The sequence below is a fragment of the Mauremys reevesii genome, linkage group 13 (assembly GCF_016161935.1).
Source record: "Mauremys reevesii isolate NIE-2019 linkage group 13, ASM1616193v1, whole genome shotgun sequence".
NCBI lineage: Eukaryota > Metazoa > Chordata > Testudines > Geoemydidae > Mauremys > Mauremys reevesii.
The window spans coordinates 18608515-18635538 of NC_052635.1; the positions used below are offsets into that span (position 1 = coordinate 18608515).

The 27024-nt window shown below is 50.7% G+C and overlaps 1 protein-coding gene across 5 annotated transcripts in view; it reads left to right on the forward strand.

The window, feature by feature from the left end:
* LOC120381110 (rho GTPase-activating protein 39-like) overlaps positions 1-27024 on the forward strand; it is a 120035-nt gene that overhangs the window by 46018 nt on the left and 46993 nt on the right. For 4 of the 5 annotated variants that reach the window (XM_039499200.1, XM_039499202.1, XM_039499203.1 and 1 more), the window contains exon 2: positions 4962-5360. In XM_039499200.1, the coding sequence (XP_039355134.1) occupies positions 4962-5360 (399 nt within the window). Of the gene's footprint in view, positions 1-4961; positions 5361-27024 lie in introns of those variants that run through there. The other variant, XM_039499204.1, reaches the window with a different exon arrangement.

The following is a 27024-nucleotide window of genomic DNA, read 5'->3' on the forward strand; positions in this document are numbered from 1 at the left end:
CTGAGATCTAGCCTTTTCTTTCTGTCCACACAGCTATATCTTGCTAGGCCCTTCCCGTTCCCTGTTTGAGTCCTGCAGTGGCCTCCTGGCTGGCATTCCTGATGCCCACACCGCCCCCCAGTCTGTTCACATTGCTACTGTAGAGATCACATGCAGGCTGAAAGGACAGAGATCCTCTCTGCGGGTGTGGAGAAAGGACAGAGTGCTCTAGTGAAACACACCCCAGTAGTGTCCCCTCCTCTCGGTATTAATGTACAAATTTGAATTAGTCAATAACTAGGATTAAAATAACCTGAGACTCCCTTCTGCAGCCTGCACCTTGCGGGAGATCAAGGCTCGGCGTGAGTCCTGACAGCTGGCTGAGAGCCAATTGCAGGTTTTGCTGAGGGCCATTTGAGAGCAAACGCAGCCAAAGCAGCTTACCGGGAGTACTTAGCTTTGTCTGTGGAGAGGCGCTCAGGTGGTGACTTACCCTGGCAATGTGTATGGTGGTCACGTAGGTTGAGCATTATGCTTCTCCCTGCGGTGGGGAGAGGCACGTGCACCCTAAGTTTGGGGTGAATACTGGAGCTAGTGGGTCAGCCTTGGACGCCTGTCTGGAGTATCCTTAATTCTACTTCGGTGTTTATAAATGATGCGAACACCCCCGCCTCTGGATGGAGAAGTGGCCTTGCAGGTGAGTGGAAGGCTACTTGCTTCCTGCTGGACCCCTGTCTCCCCCTTTCCGAACTGATCTGTACGGGAGGCCAGCAGAGTGGGGTGTGGGGGGTGGGTGGAGTGTGGTGCCCCGAGGGCTTTGATATCACACAGCTTTGTCTCTCTCCTGGGACAGTGACATGAATGAAAACAAGCTGCCTGGGCTGTCTTGGTAGGTGGATGTAATCCTGGGTGATTGGGGACATGCTGGAGTTTGGTGGGGATGGGCCAGCTGCCCTCGAAGTGGTTAGCAATATGGGCCCCTTCTTTTTGTTTCTATGATAATTTCTGACTCTCTAAGTGGCTTTGGTCTTGGTGTGGTGATTGTGACCATTTCTCTCTGGCATGGGCCTTGCTGCAGTTCCATAGGGCCTGGTCATGACCCAGGCTGGAGGTTGCAATATGCTCTCCATGGGGCTACATGTGAAGACCAGCCAGAAGCTCCAACAGCTGATCGGGAGTGGTCATAAAGAGCCTGGTGCATGAGTGGCTTCTTGGTCCCTTCCAGGTGCCATTCAAGGAGCTGCTGTTAGTGTGTGTGGATCCTGACTGTCCAAGGGGCTGCATCCTGCTCATGCTCTGCCTCAGCAGTGAAGCTGGCTCTTGCCCTCTAGATGTAAACTGTTGGGATCTGAGATCAGAATATTCTCTGTGGAGGGCCCTCTGCTAGAAAGTGCTGTTCCTGTGGGTCGGACTGGCCCTAGTTAATTACCCTTCTCTCTTCTCTGGCCCAAAGGCACGAGGACGGGAGTTTATATACAAAGTGCACTCCTGTCAGCTCTGGCTTGGCTTTTGGCAGTGTTTTAACACGTTACGGTGCCCAGGGCCAGCTGCAATAGGGGCATTTTACAACTTAGAACATACATGAAAGGGTTAATCTGCAACTCGGTGGTGAGCTGTGTGGGGGTTGATTTGGTTTGCGCTCTGTGAATGGGCCCTTGTCAGTGTGTAATTGTGCCGCTCCATGACCGCGGTACAGGCACCAGGGGATTTTTGTGCTTGGTCTTCATCTCCAAACCAAGAGGCTGTCACTCCCAGGCCCACCAGTGCTATCCTTACCTGGGTTAACAAAAGTGAGAATTGCCTTGAATGCTGGGGGGAGGTGTTAACTGGAAAGAGAGGTAAAACGACTGCCAGTGCCCAAGCGTGGGACCTGTGAAGGAGATGGTGGGTTTTCTGAATCGTTTGGCCCGGTTACCCCCAGTGGCTAACAAATATCACCTGACTGACCAGCCTAATGCCTTACACTGACCTTAATATCAAAGAGCTGGGCTCTTAAACATCCTCCCGGGAAGAGCCATCAAGTGAGGCTAAGCCCCTGCAGACGAATGCAGATGTTAGGGAACAATCTGCAGATGTAGTCCAGCATTGCTACAGCATTCCTGGCCCCTGCCCATTACCCAGGCCTAATACTGGGCCTAGTGCTGGGTGTTGTATGTCTTTCCCAATATGCTCATTTGTTGGGCGTTTGGCCGGGCTACTTACTTTTGTACCGGCTCAGGGCCCAGGCAGAGAGCTCATCGCGGACGGGTTGTTAGTCCTGCTCTCTGTGATCAGCTGAGCTTTTGACTTGTCCTGCTTGCCCTGTGCATTCTAGTGGTGCACAGTATCTCACTTCCGTAGGGCTTGTGTCTTCTCCTCCCTGCAGGGAAACTCCTCCAGCTCCTTGGCTTCCCCAGCAGGCCAAACCTTCAGAGAGACCCTTGTAAATGAGATCCCTGCGGTCTGGCCTTGGGCACCTGCTGCTGTGCTGTACTCTGAGCACACTGTCAGCCATGCTTGTTACCAGCACACCACCACTGGTTCTGGTTCTGCACCTTCTCCGGGAAAGTCCTGCCAGCTCCTTCCCATGAAAGAACTGACCTGAAGTCACCTTTCTCCAGCGTCATCTTATGGGCTGGCCTGCCCAGATCCAGCCCTCTCCTTCCTGACTCACCTGTGCAGGGGAGAGGAGTTCTTGCAGCCCTTTGTTCAGATGAAAGTGAACCAAGTGCCGTGTCTGAGCTTTTAATTCAATACAGTTTCTGAGCGGCCTCCAGGACGGGCAGACTGAAGACCCTTTGGTCAAACTGCATGGGGACGAAGGCCAAGACTTTCAGAAACAGGACCCTAAAGTTTATTCATAAATGATCTGGAGAAAGGGGTAAACAGTGAGGTGGCAAAGTTTGCAGATGATACTAAACTACTCAAGATAGTTAAGACCAAAGCAGATTGTGAAGAACTTCAAAAAGATCTCACAAAACTAAGTGATTGGGCAACAAAATGGCAAATGAAATTTAATGTGGATAAATGTAAAGTAATGCACATTGGAAAAAATAACCCCAACTATACATACAACATGATGGGGGCTAATTTAGCTACAACGAGTCAGGAAAAAGATCTTGGAGTTATCGTGGATAGTTCTCTGAAGATGTCCACGCAGTGTGCAGAGGCGGTCAAAAAAGCAAACAGGATGTTAGGAATCATTAAAAAGGGGATAGAGAATAAGACTGAGAATATATTATTGCCCTTATATAAATCCATGGTACGCCCACATCTCGAATACTGTGTACAGATGTGGTCTCCTCACCTCAAAGATATTCTAGCACTAGAAAAGGTTCAGAAAAGAGCAACTAAAATGATTAGGGGTTTAGAGAAGGTCCCATATGAGGAAAGATTAAAGAGGCTAGGACTCTTCAGTTTGGAAAAGAGAAGACTAAGGGGGGACATGATAGAGGTATATAAAATCATGAGTGATGTTGAGAAAGTGGATAAGGAAAAGTTATTTACTTATTCACATAATACAAGAACTAGGGGTCACCAAATGAAATTAATAGGCAGCAGGTTTAAAACAAATAAAAGGAAGTTCTTCTTCACGCAGCGCACAGTCAACTTGTGGAACTCCTTACCTGAGGAGGTTGTGAAGGCTAGGACTATAACAATGTTTAAAAGGGGACTGGATAAATTCATGGTGGCTAAGTCCATAAATGGCTATTAGCCAGGATGGGTAAGAATGGTGTCCCTAGCCTCTGTTCGTCAGAGGATGGAGATGGATGGCAGGAGAGAGATCATTTGATCATTGCCTGTTAGGTTCACTCCCTCAGGGGCACCTGGCATTGGCCACTGTCGGTAGACAGATACTGGGCTAGATGGACCTTTGGTCTGACCCGGTACGGCCTTTCTTATGTTCTTATGTTCTTAAAGTTAGGCACTTAAATGAATGGCCAAGTGCAGAACACCTAGTTCTCCCATTAACTTCAATGGTAAAAATCCCACTTCAGTTAAATCAAAATAGGGCACTTTGAATCTGAAGTAGCAGCATTCTGTTTCACCAGATCTGGCCCGAACAACATAGCTTGTAATTCACACCTTTAGGCAGGTGCCAGTCTTGTGTGCAAGACCGGTCCTGAGGCCCTAGTTCCTGCAGCTGTGCAATATGTGGTGGCTGCAGGTTCCCTGACAAAGCAGCAACACTTGGGTCACACCTGGAACCTTTGTTTATGCATGTGAGAGCCACGGATTGGTATTTCCTGGCACTCAGACGTGAATGCCCCCAGCCTCTGGGTCCTCTGCCCTGCCATTGCCATTCTGGCTTGTTGCAACTCCTCATCAGCTCAGCAGAAAGGCAGCCTGAGCTATTAGACCCTTTGTTGAAAGGGCATGTGCCCTTCTCTGCTGTTTTCTGATAGCGCCTGGAAGACCAGGCTGAAAACAAAGAGGTTTTTCTTCTTGTGCTGTTACACTAGAAATCAGACCCTCTTGAGGACAGAGGGCTTCATAGTGACCGGAGAACTAGTGCGTATGAAACAAATGGCTAATCAAGGGAATGCGGAGCTAAGTGGGAAAGGGGGTTTTGGTCACACTGTTTAAAACCTGGGGTCATGTTGAACCTGTGTCAGTGACTAATGCTGTCTTGGAAAGAGGTGTCTTTGTTAAGGATTGAACAGCTGCCTCCCTTTGCCTGTGGTCCTGGAGCGACTGTAACAACCTGACACCTCCCATGCTCCTCCAGCTGAACACGGAGCCTGGACTTTATTGTCCTGTGGCTCCAAACAATAAGCAGGATGTGAAACGCTGTGTAGGCCTCCTTCCACCAAAAAGGTGTCAGCCCAATATAGCTCCCCCTTCACACAGGTCACTGTAACACTGATCCAGAGCCTGGTTGCTTGTTCCTACCCCGAGTCCTGGCCCAGGGACTGACAGGCAGCTGGCTGCATGCCCGTGGGGTATTGCTGTTGCCTTGTGCCCCCAGCCCAGACTGACTGTGCCTTTCTTTGCTGTTGCAGCTCGGATTGGGTGGAGATCATCGAGCCCCGCTCTCGGGAGCGAATGTATGTCAACCTGGCCACCGGTGAGTGTGGCTGGGAGCCACCTCCCAACCTGAGAGTTCGCCAGTCGGACCAGAAGCAGTGGTGGGAGCTGTTTGACCAGAACAACAACCGCTTCTATTACTACAACGCCATCACCCAGCAAACCATATGGCACCGGCCACAGGGCTGTGACATTGTGCCGCTGGCACAGCTCCAGGCCATGAAACGCAGGTCCCAGTCTGGCTGCAGGGGGCCTCAGCACACAGACAGTGCAAGCAGTGATGGGAGAAACAGCCCGGTCCAAACGGCCCTGCTGCAGGAGGTGGAGAAGAGCACGGGGCAGAGCAGTGCAGAGAAGAGGCCAGACCCTGGAAGGTAGGGAAGGCTTTGTACTGCCTACAACTTTCTCCTGTGTAACTGCTGTGCAGCTCTCTGCCCTGCAGGCACTGGCTGCTGGGTGTGGACTCGGGGACTGAGGACACAGCCTGGGAAGCTGGGCTGGCTGCGCTGGGGGTTGGGCTCCCTGCTGGGAAGAGCCGGCTAGACAGCAGGCTGCGTTCAGTGCGCTGCAATCGGGGTGAAATGCCAGAATTAGATCTAAGGGTGAACTCAGGATGAATCATTCGCTCCCCCTTGCTGGACGGCTGCCAGGAAAGGCCGAGCTACCGAGCCACAGATGCAGGCTACCAGCTCCTTATGTAGAGGGTACCAGGCGGGAGACTACACCTTTGGGGGCAGAGCCTCTTGGACTGCACCGGGGTCTTGGGCTGGCAGGTTCCTTTCCTGTCACCCTGCCCCAGCCCTTTCTCTCTGCCAGCCTAGCGGGGCTGCCGTGAGGGGTGTCACTGCCAAGGAGCTGGGGCAGAGCTCACGGTCACTTGCACACGTCAGCCAAGGAACAATAACTGGATGCTAGTGTGTTTGGCTAGAGGCTTTGTTTTTACTCCGAGGAACTGATCTGACAACAAGCGAGTGTGTTTCTTGTTGGGATTTTGCCAGTGGTTGTCCCTGCTTTCCCACTCCCCCAGCCCTGCTGTTGACACGGGCACGTCTCTCCTGCCTTGTGCATGGGGCGCTCCACGCACGCTGCGCCGTGAAGGACTGAAGCCCTGGTAGGGAGGTCAGGAGACTCCCCAGGAGGCCTTCTCCTGGGCTCGTGTTGCTGTTGTGCACAGTGCTTAGGTAGTGTGGAGATATGGGCAGTGTAAATTCCCAAGGGGATTCACAGCTTGTGAAGCTGCAGCCCAGAGGGGCAAGTGACTTGATCAAAGTCCCCCAGGAAGTCTGAGGCAGAGCTGGGAACAGAACCCAGGTCTCCTGGCTCCCAGCCCAGTGTCGTTACCATTTGCAATAGCTGAACACAGTCACCCTTGTTGTGAGCCAGTCTTCGTTCATGGCTGGCTCTTTGGGGCAGGCAATGTCCTCCTGCCTGTGTGACTGGCATCTAGCATGTTGGGGTAGTGCTGCGCGGCAGGAGTTGCAGGGAAGAAGGAGAGATGGGTCCAAGGTGCTACAGACTCTTTTTTTCCCTGCAAAATCATGGCACAAATCCCCCTGGCAAGTGAGTTTTCTCTGAGCCAGTGCATGTCCGGCGGAGTCTGGCAGTGTTGCTGCCAGGGGTCCTAGTGAACAGCCTGCTGTATGCTAGACTCGTTCGTGGTGTTGCCTAAAACCATATTTCCTGGGGGAAAACTCCTAATGTGCCCTGACTAGATTGTGGGTTGAAATCAATGGGCCCTAAAGCTGGAGACTCTGAGATCGCACTTTTGCACATCTCTGTCTCCCCAACACTGTGGTATGTGCTGTGCTCTGCCTGGTGAGCTCGCCCGTCACATTCCTCCCCCACTCACAGCAGCCTCTGGGGCTAGAGGACTGGGCATGGCCCCTAGCTTGCCTTCCATTTTCAGAGGGCCAGTTGGAGGCAAGGGGCCAGCTAGACCTCTCTACTTTTCCCATTTGCTGCTACTCTGGAGTGTCTGGCTCCTTCTGCGGGGCTGCACTTTCTCCATCTGTTTCATTACATTGGCACAGCTTAGGAGATGGCTCTTGTGCTGCCATGGGCTCCCATGAATCCTCTGGGACAAGACGGGGAAAGACCTGAAACTCTGATTGGGGGGGAGCCAGGGCTGGGTTCAGGGATCTTCCACTGCTTCCCTCTGCATGTCCTCCTGATGGAGAGAGTTTCCGGAGTACTCCGACACTACCCTCCTGAGCGACTGCTGGCCTTTGAGCCACTCAGACTGGAAGTTACCAGCGGCGTGCACCCGAGTCTCCCAGTCCAGGCTGCACCCCCAATTCCAGCTCCTCCCGACATGCAGGGAGCAGCGTAGCCGCCTGGCCACCCCTCGCCTCCCGACTGCAGCAATGTATCAGAATGAGCAGAACTTGGGGGTCCAAATCCCCCTCAAAAAGGGACCTGCTCTCCTGTGCTGTAGATTACTCCAGAACTGGCCACATCTCTCCTGTTGGCCTGTGGCTCTGCTGATGGGTCACTCACACAGCTCAGCCATTTAACTGGCTGGATTCCCTTGGCAATCTCTGCAGAGCACAGCACATCTCAGCCCTTTGTAAAGGCAAAAAGAGGCACAGCACGAAGTCCAGGGAGCAGGCTCTCCCACACTGAGCCGTGAAAGAACCGTAAGCTGGCATCATGACCTCTCTCTGTATCAGGCAGCCTGGTTCTGGGAGAGGGACAGCAATGAAGTGCTTCTTCTGCCCAGTCCATCCTGGTCGTACCCTGTGGCAGCAGCTTATGGGGCTCTTCCAGCCTAGGGCAGGCAGCTGAGAGGGACGGGGAGGCTACAGAAGGCCTGGGTGGTGGGTCAGTGCTGGAGCAGTGAAGTGCTCAGACTCTATGGTGAGGAGCACAGGATGAGAACCGGGAGGGAGCAGTACAGTTGATACAACCGGTCTGTCTTTCAAAATTGTTCTACAAAGCGAACTCGCCTGTGAAGGCCAGTGTCCTGCAGGGGGAGTCGCCCAGGGCTCCACTGCATGTGGGCACGTACCTTCCAGACCTTTCAGTGCGTGCCCAGGACTGGAGTTTGCCAGGCAGGAATAGGCAGGCCGTGGTTCCAGTGGCTGGGAGTAATTCCCCTGCAAACGTCAGACATTCCAGGAGTAACTTCCTACCTTTCGTTAGCTAGTCAAGTATTTCCAAACCCAGTACTGCTGCCAGAAGCAGCAAGTGTCCAGCTGGCATTGCCCTGGCATTCTGCACTAGGGGAGCCTGCCTGGGTATCTATTACAATAGTAAGAGTGTAGTAAGTGTAGTAATAGTAAGACACCTGCCTGATTTCCGTTGCCTGCGTGTTTCCCCGCAGACAAAGACACAAACGTGTTCTCCCTCCTCCCAAGGCAGGACATGGTCCTAGGGCCCTATCAAGAGAAATCAGATACAATATTGGTTGTAACATGGCATCTTCATAAGTATTTGCACCCAAGACAATGAGGCATTTATCTTTAGAAACAGTGCAGATGGTGGGTTGGCTCTCTCTCCTGCCCCCTGCACTAGACGGTTTTCTTCCCTTTCTTGTCTGCTCATCTCTCTTCATAGATGGGCTAGAAGGGACTATTGGGGTCCCCTAGTCTGACCTCATAAGCCAAGCCAGAGAACCTCACCCCACAGTTCCTGCAGCGAGGAGAATTGCTCTGTCCTTCGTCTGTTTCATGCTCTGTCTGTTTTTCCACCAGGAAACAATTCTTTATATGTTCTATGTTATAACATCTGCCGTGCCGGGTAGTAGGTATCCAGCCTGGCCATTCAGCACACGTGGGGCTGGCCCACGTCCTAACTGGGTTAAAAGCTAAGGTTGGAACACAGTTGAAACATGCTCTGGTTCTGTTTATACTTCAAGACCTAGCAGTTATCACCTGCTCTCCCAATGCCTGTGCTGAGAAGAGTCTCTCCCTTCGTTGGCCCCTTGTGCTGCATCCTTCTCCCGCCAGGGCCAGCGGCCTGTTCTGGAGATGGCCCTTTGCTACCCGGATGACGTTCTGGGGCGGAGTGGCTGGCAGGAATTGGCAGCTGGTCGTTCAGGCGGGGATGCTGCTGTGTTTCCCAGAGGCCTTGTGGGGAAGGCACACTGTTTGGTCACGCACTCTGGCCCCTTGTGTTTTCTCCCCCTGTCCTTCCCAGTGCTACCTGAGCCCTGCCTCCAAAGCAGGGTCCCCAGCTGTGCCAGGCGGGGTGCGTTCGCCATCTCAGAGCAGGTGCCTTGGGCTTTGCTAACCCCTGAGGTGTGTCTACACAGCAAATGGCAGCTAGTCTCTGAGCTGGGCTGACAGACTCGGGCTTGCGCTACCCTGCTGTAAATAGCAGTGTAGATGTTGCAGCTTGGGCTGCAGCTCAGCTCTGAAGCCTAGGGAGGGGGTGGGTTCAGAGCCAGAGCTGCAGCGTCTACACGGGCATTAGTAGCGCGGCAGCGCAAGCCCGAGTCTGTAGGCCTGGGCTGGGAGGCTCGCTGCTGTGGGCTGTGAAGACATACCCCAAAAGACCACGGTGATTTCTCCTTTTCCAGCACAATGCTCCAGTCAGCAAACAGTACCTGCCTCTGCTGTGTTCAGCACGAGTGAGCAGTGCAGCCACTCCAGCGCCCTGAATCACAACAACAGAGGTGCAGATTGATTGGCAAAGCAAAGTAGAAACCACTTTATCCTTTCAAGGGCCACTGATTCTGAAGGCAAACGTTCCTTAGTTACTGGGAACGAGGGGGCCGCAGAGTCATGCACATGTGGCTGTTCACGGGAATCAAAAAGTTCCTGTTGCCACTTGGAGGGTCAGGCAAGCTGTCACCCAGCTTGGGGAAGACATGTTACACCCAGTCTCCAGAGAATGGGGAAGGGTAGTGGAATTTCTGTCTCCATCCTTGTTCCCTCGCTGCCTTCGTGAAGTCACTGCCCATGTTCAAGCTCAGACCTGGTGATGGGCACGTGAGAGAGAAGATAGACACCAGTGTCTTCAAAATCAAAGTCAGCTTCTTGCCAGCACAGTTATCCTGTGGGAAAGAGTGAGGCACTCCTGGGGTGAAACAAGCGGCCGGAGTTATCTGTGATTGTGCACAGCTCTCCAACCCAAGCCCTGCTGGGCTATTCCTCTGCCCCCAAGGGAGAGTGAGGCCTTGTCTACACTACAGGACTATTTCGAATCTACTTAAGTCGAATTTGTGGATTCGACCTTAATAAGTCGAATTTGTGTATCCATACTAAATACACAAATTCGAACTTCTGAGTCCACATTCACGGGGCCAGCATCGACTTTGGAAGCGGTGCACTGTGGGAAGCTATCCCACAGTTCCCGCAGTCCCCGCTGCCCATTGGAATGCTGGGTAGAGCTCGCAATGCCTGCTGGGGGAAAAAATGTGTCGAGGGTGGTTTTGGGTTAGTGTCGTCATTGAACCGTCAATCACGCCCTCCCTCTCTTCCTTGAAAGCGCCGGCGGGAAATCTGTTCGCGCCCTTGTCTGGTCGGTTACAGTGCGGACGCCACAGCACTGCGAGCATGGAGCCCGCTGCGATCATCGCTGCACTTATGGCCGTTGTCAACTCCTCGCACCTTATCGTCCACCTCTTCCACAGTCAGCTGCTGAGAAACCGGGCGAGGAGGCTCCGGCAGCGCGGTGAGGAGAGTGGCACAGACCTCTCAGAAACCAGGGTACGCCGGGCAGTGGAGATCATGGTGGCAATGGGTCACGTTCATGGTGTGGAACGGCGATTCTGGGCCCGGGAAACAAGCACAGACTGGTGGGACCGCATAGTGCTGCAGGTCTGGGATGACACAGAGTGGCTGCGAAACTTCAGGATGCGTAAGGGCACTTTCCTTGAACTGTGTGACTTGCTGTCCCCTGCCCTGAAGCGCCAGGACACAAGGATGCGAGCTGCCCTGAGTGTGCAGAAGCGAGTGGCCATAGCCCTCTGGAAACTTGCCACGCCAGACAGCTACCGGTCAGTAGCGAACCACTTTGGCGTGGGCAAATCTACCGTGGGGATTGCTGTCATTCAAGTAGCCCACGCAATCGTTGAGCAACTGCTCTCAAAGGTAGTGACTCTCGGAAATGTCCAGGTCATCATAGATGGCTTCGCCGCGATGGGATTCCCAAACTGCGGTGGGGCTATAGATGGGACTCACATCCCTATCCTGGCACCAGCCCACCAGGCCAGCGAGTACATTAACCGAAAGGGCTACTTTTCAATGGTGCTGCAAGCTGTGGTGGACCATAGGGACGTTTACCAACATCAACGTCGGGTGGGCGGGCAAGGTTCATGACGCGCGTGTGTTCAGGAACTCTGGTCTGTTTAGACGCCCAGGCAGGTACTTTCTTCCCGGACCACAAAATAACGGTTGGGGATGTGCAGATGCCTACAGTGATCCTCGGGGACCCGGCCTACCCGCTAATGCCCTGGCTCATGAAGCCCTATACAGGCGCCTTGGACAATGAGAAGGAACTCTTCAACTACCGGCTGAGCAAGTGCAGAATGGTGGTGGAGTGTGCTTTCGGACGTCTCAAGGGGAGATGGCGGAGCTTACTGACTCGCTTGGACATCAGCGAAAAGAATATCCCCGTAGTTATTGCTGCTTGCTGTGTGCTCCACAATCTTTGTGAGAGCAAGGGCGAGACCTTTTTGGCCGCTTGGGAGGTTGAGGCAAATCGCCTGGCTGCTGTTTACGATCAGCCAGACACCCGTGCCGAGAGAATATCCCAGCGGGAAGCGATGTGCATCAGGGAGGCTTTGAAAGCGAGTTTCCTCGCAGAGCAGGGTAACCTGTGACTGTCCACTTGATTTTAAGAGAGCCTGATCACAAACCAAGTTTCCCCCACTTCCAAAGGACGTTTTAAAACTAAGGACATGTTTCAGTAATTAATAATAAATCTTTCGTTGACTTTGCATTTCTGTTTCTTGATTGAAACATGGAAGCATTCTGTGCTGGGTAAGGTGTGCACTGATGTACAGACCGCTTGTCCAAAAGAGGACGGACAGCCTCCTGCTCCTACATAGGTCTGTGGGGTGGGGGACGGTTTACGGTGGTTGTGCATGTAGGGGGAGGGTTGCAGGAATGGGTGGGTTTGCAGGAAGGGGCGAGGGGTGCCGTCTTTGGATAGGGGTTAACATGACGGCTGTGGGTTTGGGCGTTGGAAGGGGTGAGGGGTGTGGGGGAAGGGTGAGTATCTGCCCCTGGATGAGGGCTCTTTTTGGGGCTCAGGGCACCGGGGAGGATCGTGGCTACGGTCGAAGTGCATGTGAAGGGAAGCCTGCCTTTACATTCGGGGATGGCAGGCACCAGGACCCTGGACAAGCATACACATCAAGGAAAAACCCGGGGCAGCATACACCACACAGACTGTCCCTGGTGCCTAGTGACTGCAGTCTGTGTGTGCCCTGCAGTTGACCCTGCACCCAAGTCTGTACCATGGCACTGTGGGCTATGCACTGCAATTACAATTCCCCCCCCACACACACACCCACAGAAAGTCTTCTGACACGAGAAACGTGACGGAAACAGTGAGTAACACCAAACCGCTTTTAATAATGTAGTACACAGTGGGGGGTTTAAACTTGGAGTTGGGACTGGTTGATGCTGTAAGGAAAGAGCTTGTACAAATTTACAGCGCGAGAGTTGTCTCGAACATTATCGGTCTGCTGCGGTGCAGGGACAGTTCTCACGGCCCCTACCGCCCCTCCTTCTTGTAACTTTGGGTGAGGGGGGGACAGGACTTCTTGGCGTTGGAGGGCGGTTGCAGATGCACTGCAGGGGGGCTCTCTCCTCCTGCCTGCGGTCTTGCAGAACATCTACAAGGCGCCGGGCGTGTCCGTTTGCTCCTCATTAGACCAAGCAGCGTTTGAGTCGCCTGCTGGTCTTCCTGCCGCCACCTATCCTCCCGTTCCATGTGTGTGCGATGCTGCTGACACAGGGTCTCCTCCACTGTCTCTGCTCTGCCGCCTCCGCTCTGGAGCAGGCCATCAGTTCCTGGAACATGTCGTCCCTAGTCTTTTCTTCGGCGTCTAATCTGAGCCAGCCTCTGCGAGGGGATGCTGGGGCAGTCCGGGAAGGAGCCAAGCTGTGTGATGCGAAAAAGTAGGTGATTTCCTTGAACACATACATGTTTGCCAACAGTAAACACAGTCTAGTCAGTTTCAGTTAACAAGACCAAAGAGGGAACCAAGTCTCAGGAGATCTCAGAACTAGTCCGAGATTTCGGAATACGCTCTCATTGGCGGCGCCATTGCACTGGATAGCGCAAGCGAGGAAAGACAGTTGCATCCTCTTGCACAAAGTCCTGGTAAGCCTTACAGTACATACTGCTTATCAGTTAGTGGTTAGCTGTGCTCTCCTGCTAAAGACAATGTGCAAAGCAGAAAGGATGAGCCTTATGAAGACCCTCCCGCCAGTGCACGGGAAAGATCACTGTATGCTTTTCCTCTGTGGCCTCCAACACGTGGCTGTTAAGCGAGGGTCATTCTTATGCAAAGTAAAAGTCTACCATTCACAATAGTAACAGTACACTAATTCCCCTAATTAGATGCAGCACTTCCAGAACGACATTACCCTGAGGCGTGTCACTCGGACTCCGAGAGAGCGGATGCTAAGAGAAGCCCTGCACAGACCAGGACCATATGCTGCCAAGCTTGTCGAGGCGATGCTTCCCCTTTACATTAGGATGGCCTGGCGTGGAAGAGTGTGCTTCCACGGAGCACCCAATAAGGCACCTCTCCCAAGGAATCTCCTGCTGAGGCTTTTCCAGCTGCTCTCTGAGAGCTTTTTTTAACTGTCCCCAGAGGATTATTGCTCGATTCCTATATGTGTTGACCTACTTTTTGTATAGTTTGATATTTAAAATTTTTTATATAGTATTTCTATTTTTTATATACCTGTTTCTTAAAAAATAAATGTTTCCCTGTTTGTAGCACTTACCGCCTGATCCTTCCCCTGATTCCGAGTCCGGGTTAATGGGCGGGGACGGTTGGTAGGGGATCTCTGTGAGGGTGATGAAGAGATCCTGGCTGTCAGGGAAAGCGGGAGTGGGTTCGCTGTTGCCTGCGCCGTCCTCAAAAGACCCTTCCTCATCTTCCCCATCGGCGAACATCGAGGAGGAACTGTCCCGGTACACTATTCCGTCCTCGGAGTCCACCGTCACTGGTGGGGCAGTTGTGGCAGACCCACCTAGAATGGCATGCAGTGCCTCGTAGAAGCGGCATGTCTGGGGCTGGGCTCCGGAGCGTCCGTTTGCCGCTCTGACTTTTTGATACCCTTGTCTTAGGTCCTTCACTTTCACGCGGCACTGCATCGCATCCCGGCTGTATCCTTTCTCTTTCATGGCTTTCGAGACCTTCTCGAAGGTCTTCGCTCGCTTGCTGGAGCGCAGCTCCGAGAGCACAGACTCCTCGCCCCACACAGCGATCAGATCCATGACTTCCCTGTCAGTCCATGCTGGGGACCTCTTTCTATTCTGGGATTGCCCGGACTCCTCTGCTGGAGAGCTCTGCATCGTTGCAGGTGCTGCGGAGCTCGCCCTGATGTGCAACCAGAACGTCAGATTCAAACCGCCCAGACAGGAAAATGAATTCAAATTTTCGCGGGTCATTTCCTGTGTGGCTGGCCAGAGAATCCAAGCTCGGACTGCTGTCCAGAGCGTCAACAGAGTGGTGCAGTGTGGGATAGCTCCCGGAGCTACTAAGTTCGATTAGCATCCACACCAAGCCTAATTCGAGCTAGCCATGTCGAATTTAGCGTTACTCCACCTGCTGGGGTGGAGTACCAAATTCGAACTAAAGAGCCCTCTAGTTCGAATTAAATGGCTTCCTGGTGTGGACGGTTGAGCAGTTAGTTCGAATTAACGCTGATAAATTCGAATTAAAGTCCTAGTGTAGACCAGGCCTGAGAGTGGGGGCTGTGTTAGGCTGCATCTGTTCTAGCTTGTCAGGCTGTCCTAGGAAGGAGAGGCTCAGGTTTCAGCATAGCAGGTGTGGGAGGCTTGAGAAGAGCAGGAGGAAGATGGTGCCAGAAATAGAAAGGTGAAACAGCAGCCCTTGGACTGACTGCTTCAGATCTGAGAGCAGGGGCAGTTCTGCCAGAGATTGGGGAGAGTCCCAGCTGAGCCCACCCCAAGGAGTGTCCGTCCCCTCCAGCTGGCACTTGCTTGACTTGGACTCTGTACAAGGGACAGCCTGAACTCCAGCTGTGTGGCAGGCCCAGGCCCAGCCCCAGCCAGTTGGGGAAGAGACCCCACAATCCACTGGTGGGGGAAGCCTTTTGGGAGTGTTTGTTTATTTTCATTCCTTGTGACCCCAAATCCTGCCAAGCCGTGTGCAGAGTCCCAACTGCCCTGCCCTGTAGAGCTCCCAGCCCGGAGAAGCTGAGACCCAGAGGAGCACAGCTGGGCCTGAGGAACCTCTCCTGACCACTCATTCTTCAGGAGTTCTACCCATTATCTGCCCACAAGCTACAGTTGGGGTCCCAGCTGAACTTCCTAGAGACCACAGGCTCCCTAGCAGCAGTATGTGGCTCTGTGGGCGCATGGCCGATACACATCCAGCACTATTGTGTGGTCTCCGCAGGCCTGCCCCAGTGCAGAAATCGAACCTGCTGTGGGAGTGTGGAGGGCCCTAGTGACTCAATTGTGTCAGCAAGTGCTGAGATTTGCACTGAGAGCAGGAATAAAATCCTTCATTACGTTCGTTTAGCACATTTGCACTTTGTGGGCCAGTTGCAGTTTCAGTCATATTTGGGATCAAAGATTTACTAACTGCTCATTTCAAAGTGAGCCTCTGAGGCTGCCCTGGGATAGCAACACCTCCTGGGGTCCTCCAGCTAAAGAACTACAGTCCTGGGAGATCTCCCAGCATCTCTCACACAGATATCCCCATGATAACTCAGATATGGGCTTAGGGTATTCACTTCGATACACTATATGGGCTAACGGTGTTTAAGTAACCCAGTCGCCATCCAGCATCAAATGTTAAACAAGGTTTGGTATCCAGAGAGCTCAGCCTGCTTAGTTCCATGGTAAATACACCATTGAACATCCTTTTTAACCTTTTATTAAAGGTAAAGGAAAGAAGGAGAAACTGTTAAGTGTTTGAAATGTTAAGTATTAAATAGGGTTTTCATTTTAACAACATCCCTTGTTCCCTTTCCCTTTAGGCGGAGAGGGTTTTAGAAGGAAAAAGCATCTTGTTTGACGGTCACCCAGATGTCATCTAGGTCCCTCTCTCTGTCCTGGTCTGGTCAGGACATCTCTCAGGATCAGAACAATGAAGGCCCCCCAAAATGGTGGGGGTAGCAGCCATGATGGTGAAGCTAACATAGGAACATATGAATGGCCATACTGGGTCAGACCAGTATCCTGCTTTCTGACCGTGGCCAATGCCAGGTGCTTCAGAGGGAATGAACAGAACAGTGCAATTACTGAGTGATCCATCCCCTGTCATCCGCTCCCAGCTAGGGATACCCAGAGTATGTGGTTGTGACCCTGCTCATCTTGGCTAACAGCCATTGATCGACCTGTCCTCAATGAACTTACCTAATTCTTTTTTGAACCCAGGTATAGTTTTATAGCTTGCTCTAGTAGCCAATTTTTCTCCCCAGAGATTCTTTAAGGACCCACAAAAAGAATGGTGGGACAGAAATTTCTCATTATTTTGTCCACCAGTTAGGCCTAGTTTGCAACACACCAATTTTGGTTCACAGATTTCTGGTCCCACACTATTCGTGTTTACCAAGCATGATCTTGAGTTCTGTCAGTAAGCTGATTTGTTTGGACTGTTTCAGTCTTTGTTTCCTTTTCATACCTTTTCCCATCAACATCTCTAATTGTTGTTCAAGTACATCACAAGCAGGAAGCCAGTCAAGCAATCAGTGAGGCCACTGGATGACTGAGGTGCTAAAGGGAGCACTCAAGGGGGATAAGGCCATTGTGGAGAAACTAAATGAATTCTTTGCATCAGTCTTCACTGCAGAGGATGTGAGGGAGATTCCCACACCTGAGCTATTCTTTTTAGGTGACAAATCTGAGGAACTGTTGGGCTTGGCTACACTTGCAGGTGTGCAGCGCTGGGAGTTACAGCTGTCTTCGTACAGGTGTAGGGAAAGCGCTGGAGTGTGGCCACACTGACGGCTACCAGCACTGCAGTGTGGCCACATTTGCAGCATTTGCAGCGGTGTTGGGAGTGGTGCATTATGGGCAGCTATCCCAGCGTTCAAGTGGCTGCAACATGCTTTTCAAAAGAGGGGGGTGGGGTGGAGTGTGACAGGGAGAGTGGGGCGGGGGAAAGAGAGAGAGAGAGAGGGGATTTTTGGAGCCGACACTGTGTCAGCTCCCTGCCTTGCAAATTCTGACCACGTCCCCGACCCCTCATTCACTCTTAAATGCAAATAGCCTGCAGATCAGATAAGCAGCTGCTCCCACGGATGGATCACTCAATAATTGCCCTGTTTTGTTCATTCCCTCTGGGGCACCTGGCATTGACCACTGATGGAAGACAGGATACTGGGCTGGATGGACCATTGGTCTGACCCAGTACGGCCGTTCTTATGTTCAGCATTTTAGACCTAAAGTATGTTGATTTTTTAAAATCTTTATAATTGGACAAGGAATGTTCTCCGGATTCCTAGCATCTACTTCCGTGAGCCTGAGCCAGCTGTGGGTGTTTTGTTGTAGTGTAGACAACGTTAAAGCCCTGCACGAGGAAGGCTGCTTCAGGACAGGCCTTTCGGTGTTAGCTGTGTTCCTGCTGCATCGCTAGGTCACCCCTGTCCATCCCCTGTCATCCACTCCCAGCTTCTACCCCTTCCATACCCTGCATTTTCAGGGTGCTTGGATAGTCTTGTGGGAAAGGCAGTGCGAGCTGCCAAGGCAAGATTTTGAATGCCAGTGTGGAAATGGCTGTGGAGAAGGTAACATTTTAGGGAAACGTCTCAAACAGTATCCCTGTCCCCCTGCACACTGCGTTTTACCAAAGGTCTCTGGTTTGCGAGGGGTCTGGGAGTCCACGGCACAGATATCTCCCTGCACCCCACAGGCAGTTGTCAGTAACTCCCAGGACAGATGCCTTGAGTCATTTGCTGATTATATTTCTACTTCACATTGTGGTACAAAGCTCTTGCTTAAGGTGGAGGTAAAGTCACCATTGCCCTGGTGGGTGCTCTGCTCCCTGTGTCCTCGCATAATGGGGCTCTGCTAAAGCCCAGACTCATATGTTCCAGACCCAGGAGATGCTCTGTTGAGGCGTCTCCAGAGATCACTGGGTAGGATGTTAGTATGACAGGAAAACCACCCCAGCCATATGCAAACCAGGAAACGCACAGCCATGGTAGTGCTCCCTCCCCCAAAAGTACAAGCAGACGGCCGGGGAGGCCAGCAGGGACTAGCAAAGTCCAAGTACCTAATCCTTCCCTAATAAACATTGCCCTTTTCGGTGTGTCCATCTGCAACAAGACACTGCGTCCCCCAAGTGTCGTCATGTTCACAGCTCCCCCATCAGCGGAGGTTTCAAGAACAGGTTATGCAGACACCTAGCGCAGGCGGCTGGACAAGATGGCCTCTGGAGGTCCCTTCCAGCCCTGCATTTCTGTGATTCCATTTCTCTCTGTAGTTTGGGAGCATGTGTAATTCCTTGGGCATGTTAACAATAGAAGGGTAAGGAAGGTATCGTTTGATTCGTAAAAATCTACAGAATTACAACTTCAGTGGTGTCCCCTCTGATGTGGCTCGCTGCTCGCTGGCTCCCGGCTCCCAGGTCCTCTGGTTGGTGGACATTTTGATAATAGTGTTGTTGGAAGTGGGTTGAGTTGGGTATCATTTGAAAGCCCTTTCTCCCACAAACACCAGTGGTACCAGACATGACATACCTAGAACAATTATGTAGACCGATAGTTGAAAAATATTTAAAAGTCGACTTTTTAAAATTATACTTTAATACAGGCATGTTAAACATGCAGCCCTCACAAAGTTACATTTTGGGCCTCAACTGACAGTGCTGTGTTAACAGTTAATGCTTTGAACGTGAGACCAGATTAACTTTTTGAATGTTAGATTACTGTAAATGGAGGGAGTGTTCCAAGTTGGTTTGCCATCATCGGCAAAAAAAAAGCAGTTCAGTGGTACCGATTGTCAGCTTTTTCTATTATGCCAAAAGAATTGTAATGAGGCATCATTTAAGAGGTCAGCATCAAGCTAGAAATGACTGGTATCCATCCACAAATGATGTGCACATAGTCACATAACCTACATTACATAACATGATTACTTTGGGATTGTAATTCATTTATTACACAATCCTTGGTTTTATTTTGGTCTTGACCATCTTTAGGCATCAATGGGGAGATGAAGAGTATCGACTAGTAGCTTGCTGTTTTGGAGACTACCAGTATAGTAGACTTGGTTAAACACAATGCTCGGTGATATCTTAAATGCTGTATGAAGCGCACCCATAAGCTGAATTTGGCAAGGTTGGAGAGGAAGTACATTGAGCATCAGAAAACAGTTGAAAGTGCTGGGACAAGTGCCAGCTGTGGGCAAGACTCACCTTATGCTATGGCACATGGCATGCATTTCGAGAACACTTGTTTCTTCTGTGGTCAGATGGAAGCCATCCATTAAGCAGTTTCAACACATGAGACAGGTGAGAAACTGTATGAAGCTGTCACTCTGCAAGCACATTGAATGGAAAGTAAAGGAAAGTGGCACACTGACCCAAAAGACGCCCGTGGCATATCACATTGAGTGGTACACCAAGAATGGCTGTAATGTGTTGTGTCAAAAAGAAAAAGCAACTGAAACAAATACTGATTTTACTGCTGCAAACTGTGCAACTCAGCTGGAGTTAATACATTTCCTTGGAGCGGTTCTAATGGATGGGAAAGTGGTGGTGATGGCTGACGTAGAGGCTAAGTTCAAAGAAATATGTGCTTTGAACTGGATTGAAGAGGAACAAATGCTTAGCAGAAAGGCACTTATTGAAGGTGAATTGTGGGTAATATGGACTAATATCTGTTTAGTTTTTGGCAATCCTATACGAAGAAATGAATCACAGTGTATATCCTTTAAGCTGTAAAAGACGCACTGATGTCAACAGTAGTATGAAGACTTTGTTTGCAGCTGCTAAGTTTTTAGGGAAAAGCATTTTGTCCTGCAGTACGTGGGAGTTTCAAATGCCAAGACTGAAAGAATAATACTGTGTGACTTGTACTACTCCTTTAGGTGGTGCATTGGTGGTTGCAGTGACTTCAGCACCAGCAAGTATGATGGGAAGCTGATGGAACACTAGGCTGCCATTTTATCACAAAGCGCCATATACGAGGGCTTGAGTGAAAGGTTTCCAACACATACACGACAATTGTGCGGCATGTGCATAGTCTACTGCTACAAGTGGCTGTTGTTTTAACAGTTCATTCCAAAACCTGTAGCAGATTCCTTGTGTGGCTTATGCACAGTTCTGGCTCCTCCATTAACTACAGAAAGTACTGTGAGGTGCTTTGCCATGTAGAACTGAATGAAGGGTTGTACGTCCCTGCCCCCCTCCCCCGCTGACCTTGTCAAGGGCAGGTTTATATTTTGTGCTGCTGATAACTTAGACTTCCTTGAAGAGAGAGCAGATGGCAAAGGTCCCACCGTGCTACATTACAGCATGGTCAGTCATTGTCATAGTTCCAGTATTTTCTCTATACCTCATAATGAAGTGTTCAGCCAAATCACAGCAGGTGTTTAGAGTTTCTGGTATTCCAAGAGCTTGTAACTCAGCCAAACCAACTATGTTTGCTATGCTGGAAGGCCTCTGCTGGCATAGGTCACATTGTCAATAGGTGCTGGCTTAGGAAGACCATGCAAGATGTGTATTAGTTTGCCTTTCACCTGCAACATATGCAATGTTCCATTGCATTTGAACATCAATCATGGGGCTACCAAGTCTGACTGGCAGGTTGCATACATGGATCATTCCCTCTGGCACTTGCTTCAGCCTCGGAAAGCTCTCTCCTCACTCTGAAGGTGCTCTGAGCAGCTGAGAGAGTCACTGATGAGGTTCTAAATGCACTGGAGGTGTTCATAGGCTTAGTTTACCATTTGAAGACCAACATTATGACACTTGCAGAGTTACATTGGCGGATGCGTTTCAAGAAGCAAACATGGAAAAAATTGCGACTGACAAGGAGTGCATTTATACCTGTTATCAAGCGGGAAAATTATTAAGCAAGGGAATGGCTCTGGGATGATCAAGCGCATCCAAAACTACCATCCCTTATCAGGCATGGATGGGTCTCGGTGGATGGACTGATCACACCAGTTATGTGTGAAATACCATGTGCGTCCGTATCAATCCATCAGCCAACCAAATGATCATGCGAAAAGACCAGATGCTCACCACCCTGCAAATGGTTGGCCAGCAGCCTGCCTTGTATGGAGCTGTGTGAGTGGGGCATGGACAAGGATCGGTATGGCAGTAGCGGTGCCCTATATGGAGACAGCACTGGTGATGACTTTGCTGAATAACTGTTTTCAGCCCTACATGTCAAGGCTAACTTCCCTGGGATTACAAAAGATCACTACCTTTTTTATGTAACACAGGGATGTGTTGCTTGAAGTATAATTTTAAAAACTTTTATTTTAAAACATTTTATTGACTATATCTCCATATAACGGTTCTCAAGTTGTTGTTTGGTACCGTTGCGTTCATGGGAGCAAAGGCTTTCGAACGACCCCCAACTCGACCCATTTCCGACACCAGTGCATTATCAAAATATCCAACTGGAGGACCTGGAGCGGGGAGCCAGCGAGGGGAGACCCCTCACCCCCAATCACACCACAGAAGGTGACACCATTGAAATTATGATTCTGTAGATTTTTACAAATCAAATGACTCCCCCCTTCCCTTTCTGTCGCTCTTCCCTGAGACTCACCACGTGGGCAGGTTTTGCCTGCTCTTTCCTATGAAGCAGGCAGAAGAAAGCACACTGGAAAGTGAACCTGGATTCCTTTGCCCCAGGGAATGGTGCTGTTAGCAGGGCCTGCTCTCCATGGAAGGGAGTGAGTTCCTAGCCTCACTTACAGCCATGGGTGGATGTGAAGGGAATGGAGGTGAGGTGAGACTGCACAGGAACTGAGCATTTGTTCTCCAGGGAGACAGTGGGAGTAGTGGAGAAATCAACTTGAACTCAACACCTGGTGAACCCCTGGAGGGAGTCAAAAGCTGGAGGACAATTGTGGAAACTAATGAGAGTTTCTGCCTCTGGCTCAGTTAATCTGCTTCTGTAACAACAGCCTTGAAATGAGCTAGGCAGCAAGAAAGGACATGGCCTATTAACCTAGACCCAGAAACCCCCCACAGACCTAGCTGCATGGAGCTGAATGAACAGCTTAGAGAATGTGACTGCCCAAAGCCAACGTGATGAGCACTCCCCAGGAGCTCTGGCTCCTGTAGCTCACCCAGGCTGCATCTGACAAAGTGGGTATTCACCCACGAAAGCTCATGCTCCAATACGTCTGTTAGTCTATAAGGTGCCACAGGACTCTTTGCTGCTTTCACAGATTCAGACTAACACGGCTACCCCTCTGATACCAGACTGCATAGTCTCTTCGGTTTTGTTCCAGACCTAGGTGGCAATCCCTTAGAAATGTAACCACCCCTGGGGCTTGGAGCCCATTTCAGACCTAGGCCTTGGATAATCTACGCGCTCTTTCCAGAGCAGCCCTGTGTGCTCGGACAGCTTCCATTTGAAAGAACAGGCTGCTCCTCCTGCTCACGCCCCTAGCCTTTCTCGCACAGGATGCAGCTCATTTGTTTCTTTGTAGTCTCTGTGCTGAATGAGTGTTTCCTCTTCAATTGTAAAAACAACCCAAAATACTTCTCACCACAGATCAAAGCTGCACTGCAGTTCAGTACAGTGACCCCTGGTAATTGTTCTGAGTTGCATAAATGGGAGCTGAAGGCAGCTGCTATTCCAGTGCCTGCTTTTCAACACATTTACTTTGGCTCCAGTCCCACCTGGCCCACCCAGCTCTGCCTCCCTGGTTAATGTAAGTTGCTTAGTTCAGGGCTCATGAAGGGTCAGCAATACAAAGATTGCTGGGCTGTGGACCAGGTTCCTGTGCTCTCCTTGTGAGTCACTGGAGTTCAGGCACCATTCGCTTGCCCCTGCTGCACCCCCAGTTCGGATACTGTGTACCTTTCCAGTTGGCCATGCTGACCACGTCCAGGGGAGTAGCCTGTAGATGGCCTAGGCACATGTTGGGGCCCACTAGCACTGGGAAGGCTTGGGCAGCCTGCAGCCCAGTTGTGGCAGTGTATTGTGAAACCTCCTTTGCATGCTGTGACTCTCCTAGTCTCTTCTCTGTTAGGTCCAAGGTGCAGTGTTCCCAGCAGGGTGTTCTGTTCGGGCCTAATTCTAAGGCCCAGCCTGAACCCGAGTAGGCCACAGCCCGTTTGAACCCAAACTGAGCCAAGTGGGGGCAGAAGGGGGAGGGTTGTTTCCATACCTGACGCAAACCCAAGCCTTATACAGATCGGGGTCGGTTTGCATGGGGCTGCCTGCCATCCTGGACTCAGTTTTCTTTACTTCATTTCCTCCATGGAGCTGTTAGGGCTAATTCACTTCCTGGCCCTGCTCCTGGCCCACAGACTGTTCCTCGGCCCAGTTCCGTGCAGGCGAAGGGCAACTGGTTCCCCCTTGCCCAGGCTGCTCCCTATGAAACTGTCGCTGCCTCTTCGCTCTTGTGGCTTGGTCTGGTAGGGGCTTCCCACTCCCCAAACTCCATGGTCATGATCTGTCTCCGGCCCACACCTGCCCATGGGGTCGTGTAGTGGTGGCTGTGTGCCCAGCGTCTGCCAATCCACTGCCAGCCTGGCGGGTCGTGTGGTGATGGCCGCCTGGCCGGGGGGCGGGGGTCACACAGTGGTGGCCACCTGCCCCATGTCTGCCATCTGCTGCCTGCCCAGGGAGGTTGTGCGGTGGTGGCCTCATGCCCAGCTTCTCCCAGCTGCCCCCCACTCGCTGCGCAGTGTTTTGTGGAGTGAGAGGCACTGCAGCTCATCAGCACACTCGCTCTGCAGCACATACAGCTCAGCAAGGTGGTGGTGGCTGGCAGGAGTGGGACATGTAGCCACCACCGGGCCAAGCTCCCAGGCAGGAGGTGGTCAGAGACTGCCTCACCTGAGCCTGAGGGTGCTGGGCTGTTTCCAGCCCATCCATACGCTTGCAGTCGGGTCCCGCTGGGTTTGGTTCCAGTACCCAGCGCAATCCCAGATCTCCAGCATGATGGCAAAGCAAACAGATCCCCTCCTCCCCATAAAGCATAGACTCGTAGACATTAAGGTCAGAAGGGACCATTATGATCATCTAGTCTGACCTCCTGCACAATGCAGGCCACACAATCTCACCCATCCACTTCTATAACAAACCCCTAACCTATGACTGAGTTATTGAAGTCCTCAAATTGTGGTTTGAAGACCTCAAGCTGCAGAGAATCCTCCAGCAAGTGGCCCGTGCCCCATGCTGCAGAGGAAGGTGAAAAACCTCCAGGGCCTCTGCCAATCTGCCCTGGAGGAAAATTCCTTCCCGACCCCAAATATGGCGATCAGTTAAACCCTGAGCATGTGGGCAAGACTCACCAGCCAGCACCCAGGAAAGAATTCTCTGTAGTAACTCAGATCCCATCCCATCTAACATCCCATCACAGACCACTGGGCATACTTACCTGCTGATAATCAAAGATCAGTTGCCAAATTAATTGCCAAAATTAGGCTATCCCATCATACCATCCCCTCCATAAACTTATCAAGCTTAGTCTTAAAGTCAGATATGTCTTTTGCCCCCACTACTCCCCTTGGAAGGCTGTTCCAGAACTTCACTCCTCTAATGGTTAGAAACCTTCGTCTAATTTCAAGTCTAATCTTCCTAGTGTCCAGTTTATATCCGTTTGTTCTTGTGTCCACATTGGTACTAAGCTTAAATAAATCCTCTCCCTCCCTAATATTAATCCCTCTGATATATTTATAAAGAGCAACCTTCTTTTGGTTAGGCTAAACGAGCCAAGCTCTTTGAGTCTCCTTTCATAAGACAGGTTTTCCATTCCTCGGATCATCCTAGTAGCCCGTCTCTGAACCTGTTCCAGTTTGAATTCATCCTTCTTAAACATGGGAGACCAGAACTGCACACAGTATTCCAGATGAGGTCTCACCAGTGCCTTATATAATGGTACTAACACCCCCTTATCTTTGCTGGAAATACCTCACCTGATGCATCCTAAAACTGCATTAGCTTTTTTAACGGCCATATCACATTGGCGGCTCATAGTCATCCTGTGATCAACCAATACTCCGAGGTCCTTCTCCTCCTCTGTTACTTCCAACTGATGCCTCCCCAATTTATAACTAAAATTCTAGTTATTAATCCCTAAATGCATGACCTTGCACTTTTCACTATTGAATTTCATCCTATTACTATTACTCCAGTTTACAAGGTCATCCAGATCTTCCTGTAGGATATCCCAGTCCTTCTCTGTGTTAGCAATACCTCCCAGCTTTGTGTCATCCGCAAACTTTATTAGCACATTCCCGCTTTTTGTGCCAAGGTCAGTAATAAAAAGGTTAAATAAGATTGGTCCCAAAACTGATCCCTGAGGAACTCCACTAGTAACCTCCTTCCAGCCTGACAGTTCACCTTTCAGTACGACCCATTGTTGTCTCCCCTTTAACCAGTTCCTTATCCACCTTTCAATTTCCATATTGATCCCCATCTTTTCCAAATTAGCTAATAATTCCCCATGTGGAACCGTGTCAAATGCCTTACTGAAATCGAGGTAAATTAGATCCACTGCATTTCCTTTGTCTAAAAAATCTGTTACCTTCTCAAAGAAGGAGATCAGGTTGGTTTGGCACGATCCACCTTTTGTAAAACCATGTTGTATTTTGTCCCAATTACCATTGACCTCAATGTCCTTAACTACTTTCTCCTTCAAATTTTTTTCCAAGACCTTACATACATACATGCATTTTCGCATTCCCTTTGCTTTTATCTCTCAAAACGTACTTGCTTCATATGCAAGTTCCCTCTTTGCTGGTTCTCCATCTTACTGAAAGGGCCAGCTGTGCCGTCGCACGTCTCATGTGGGAGCCCACCCTTACCTGCTCACCAGTCACAGTTCCTACAAGTTCCCTGTCTTTCCTTTTCAGAGCTATTCGCTTTCCCTCTCCTCTCCTCAGTTAGTCCCCTTTCCGTTCTACTGCACAACATGAGAGCTGGTTCCGTTCCCTTTTCACTGGTTAACACAGAACCAGGTTTCACCCTTGTTGCTTCTCCCAGCCGTGGAATAAGGAACAGTCTAACATTCTTTTGACACCATTTGTGGCTGTGCAGGTGCTAGCAGAGAGCACAGAAGCTTTCTATTATGACATCTTTTACTGCTGATGTTTTAGCTGTCTGCTCCGTAATACCAGTCAATCATAGCTAGCACTTACACAGGTACCCCATCACCCTCATTTCCCTGATTTGGTGAGCTGTGAGCACCCCTTCTTTGAAACACAGATACTGGGTTCAAAGGGGGCAGGTGACAAAAGCCCTGAGGTAGGTATAAAAAAGGTGACTGGAACAGAGGGTTAGATATTGGGGATGGGGGAAATTACAATGGGTTCATAGGAGCAGCAAGAGGGAAAACAGTGGGGAATCTGCTTAACATCTTAGGTGTCTATACACAAAGGCAAGGAGTATGGGGAATAAGGAAGAACTGGAAGTCTTAGTACACAAGCTATACTATGACGTAACTGGCATCAGAGACTTGCAGGGGTAAATCTGCAATACTGGGCATAGCTTATTCAGGAAGGACAGGCAGGAAAAAAACAGAAGCACTTGAACTGCCTCACCATCCTAATCTGCTGCTTCTCAAAATCGGTTGATTCAGCATCTTCACTACACACTAACTTTGGTTGCCAGATTTCTGTCTGCTCTTCTACCATTTTTGTGGGTGGGCTGCCTGCTATTTCCCATCAGTCTGTCTCCAGGGCAGAGGATCCTTGCGTGTGTGAGCACAGACAATTTGAACTCTCTGCAGATA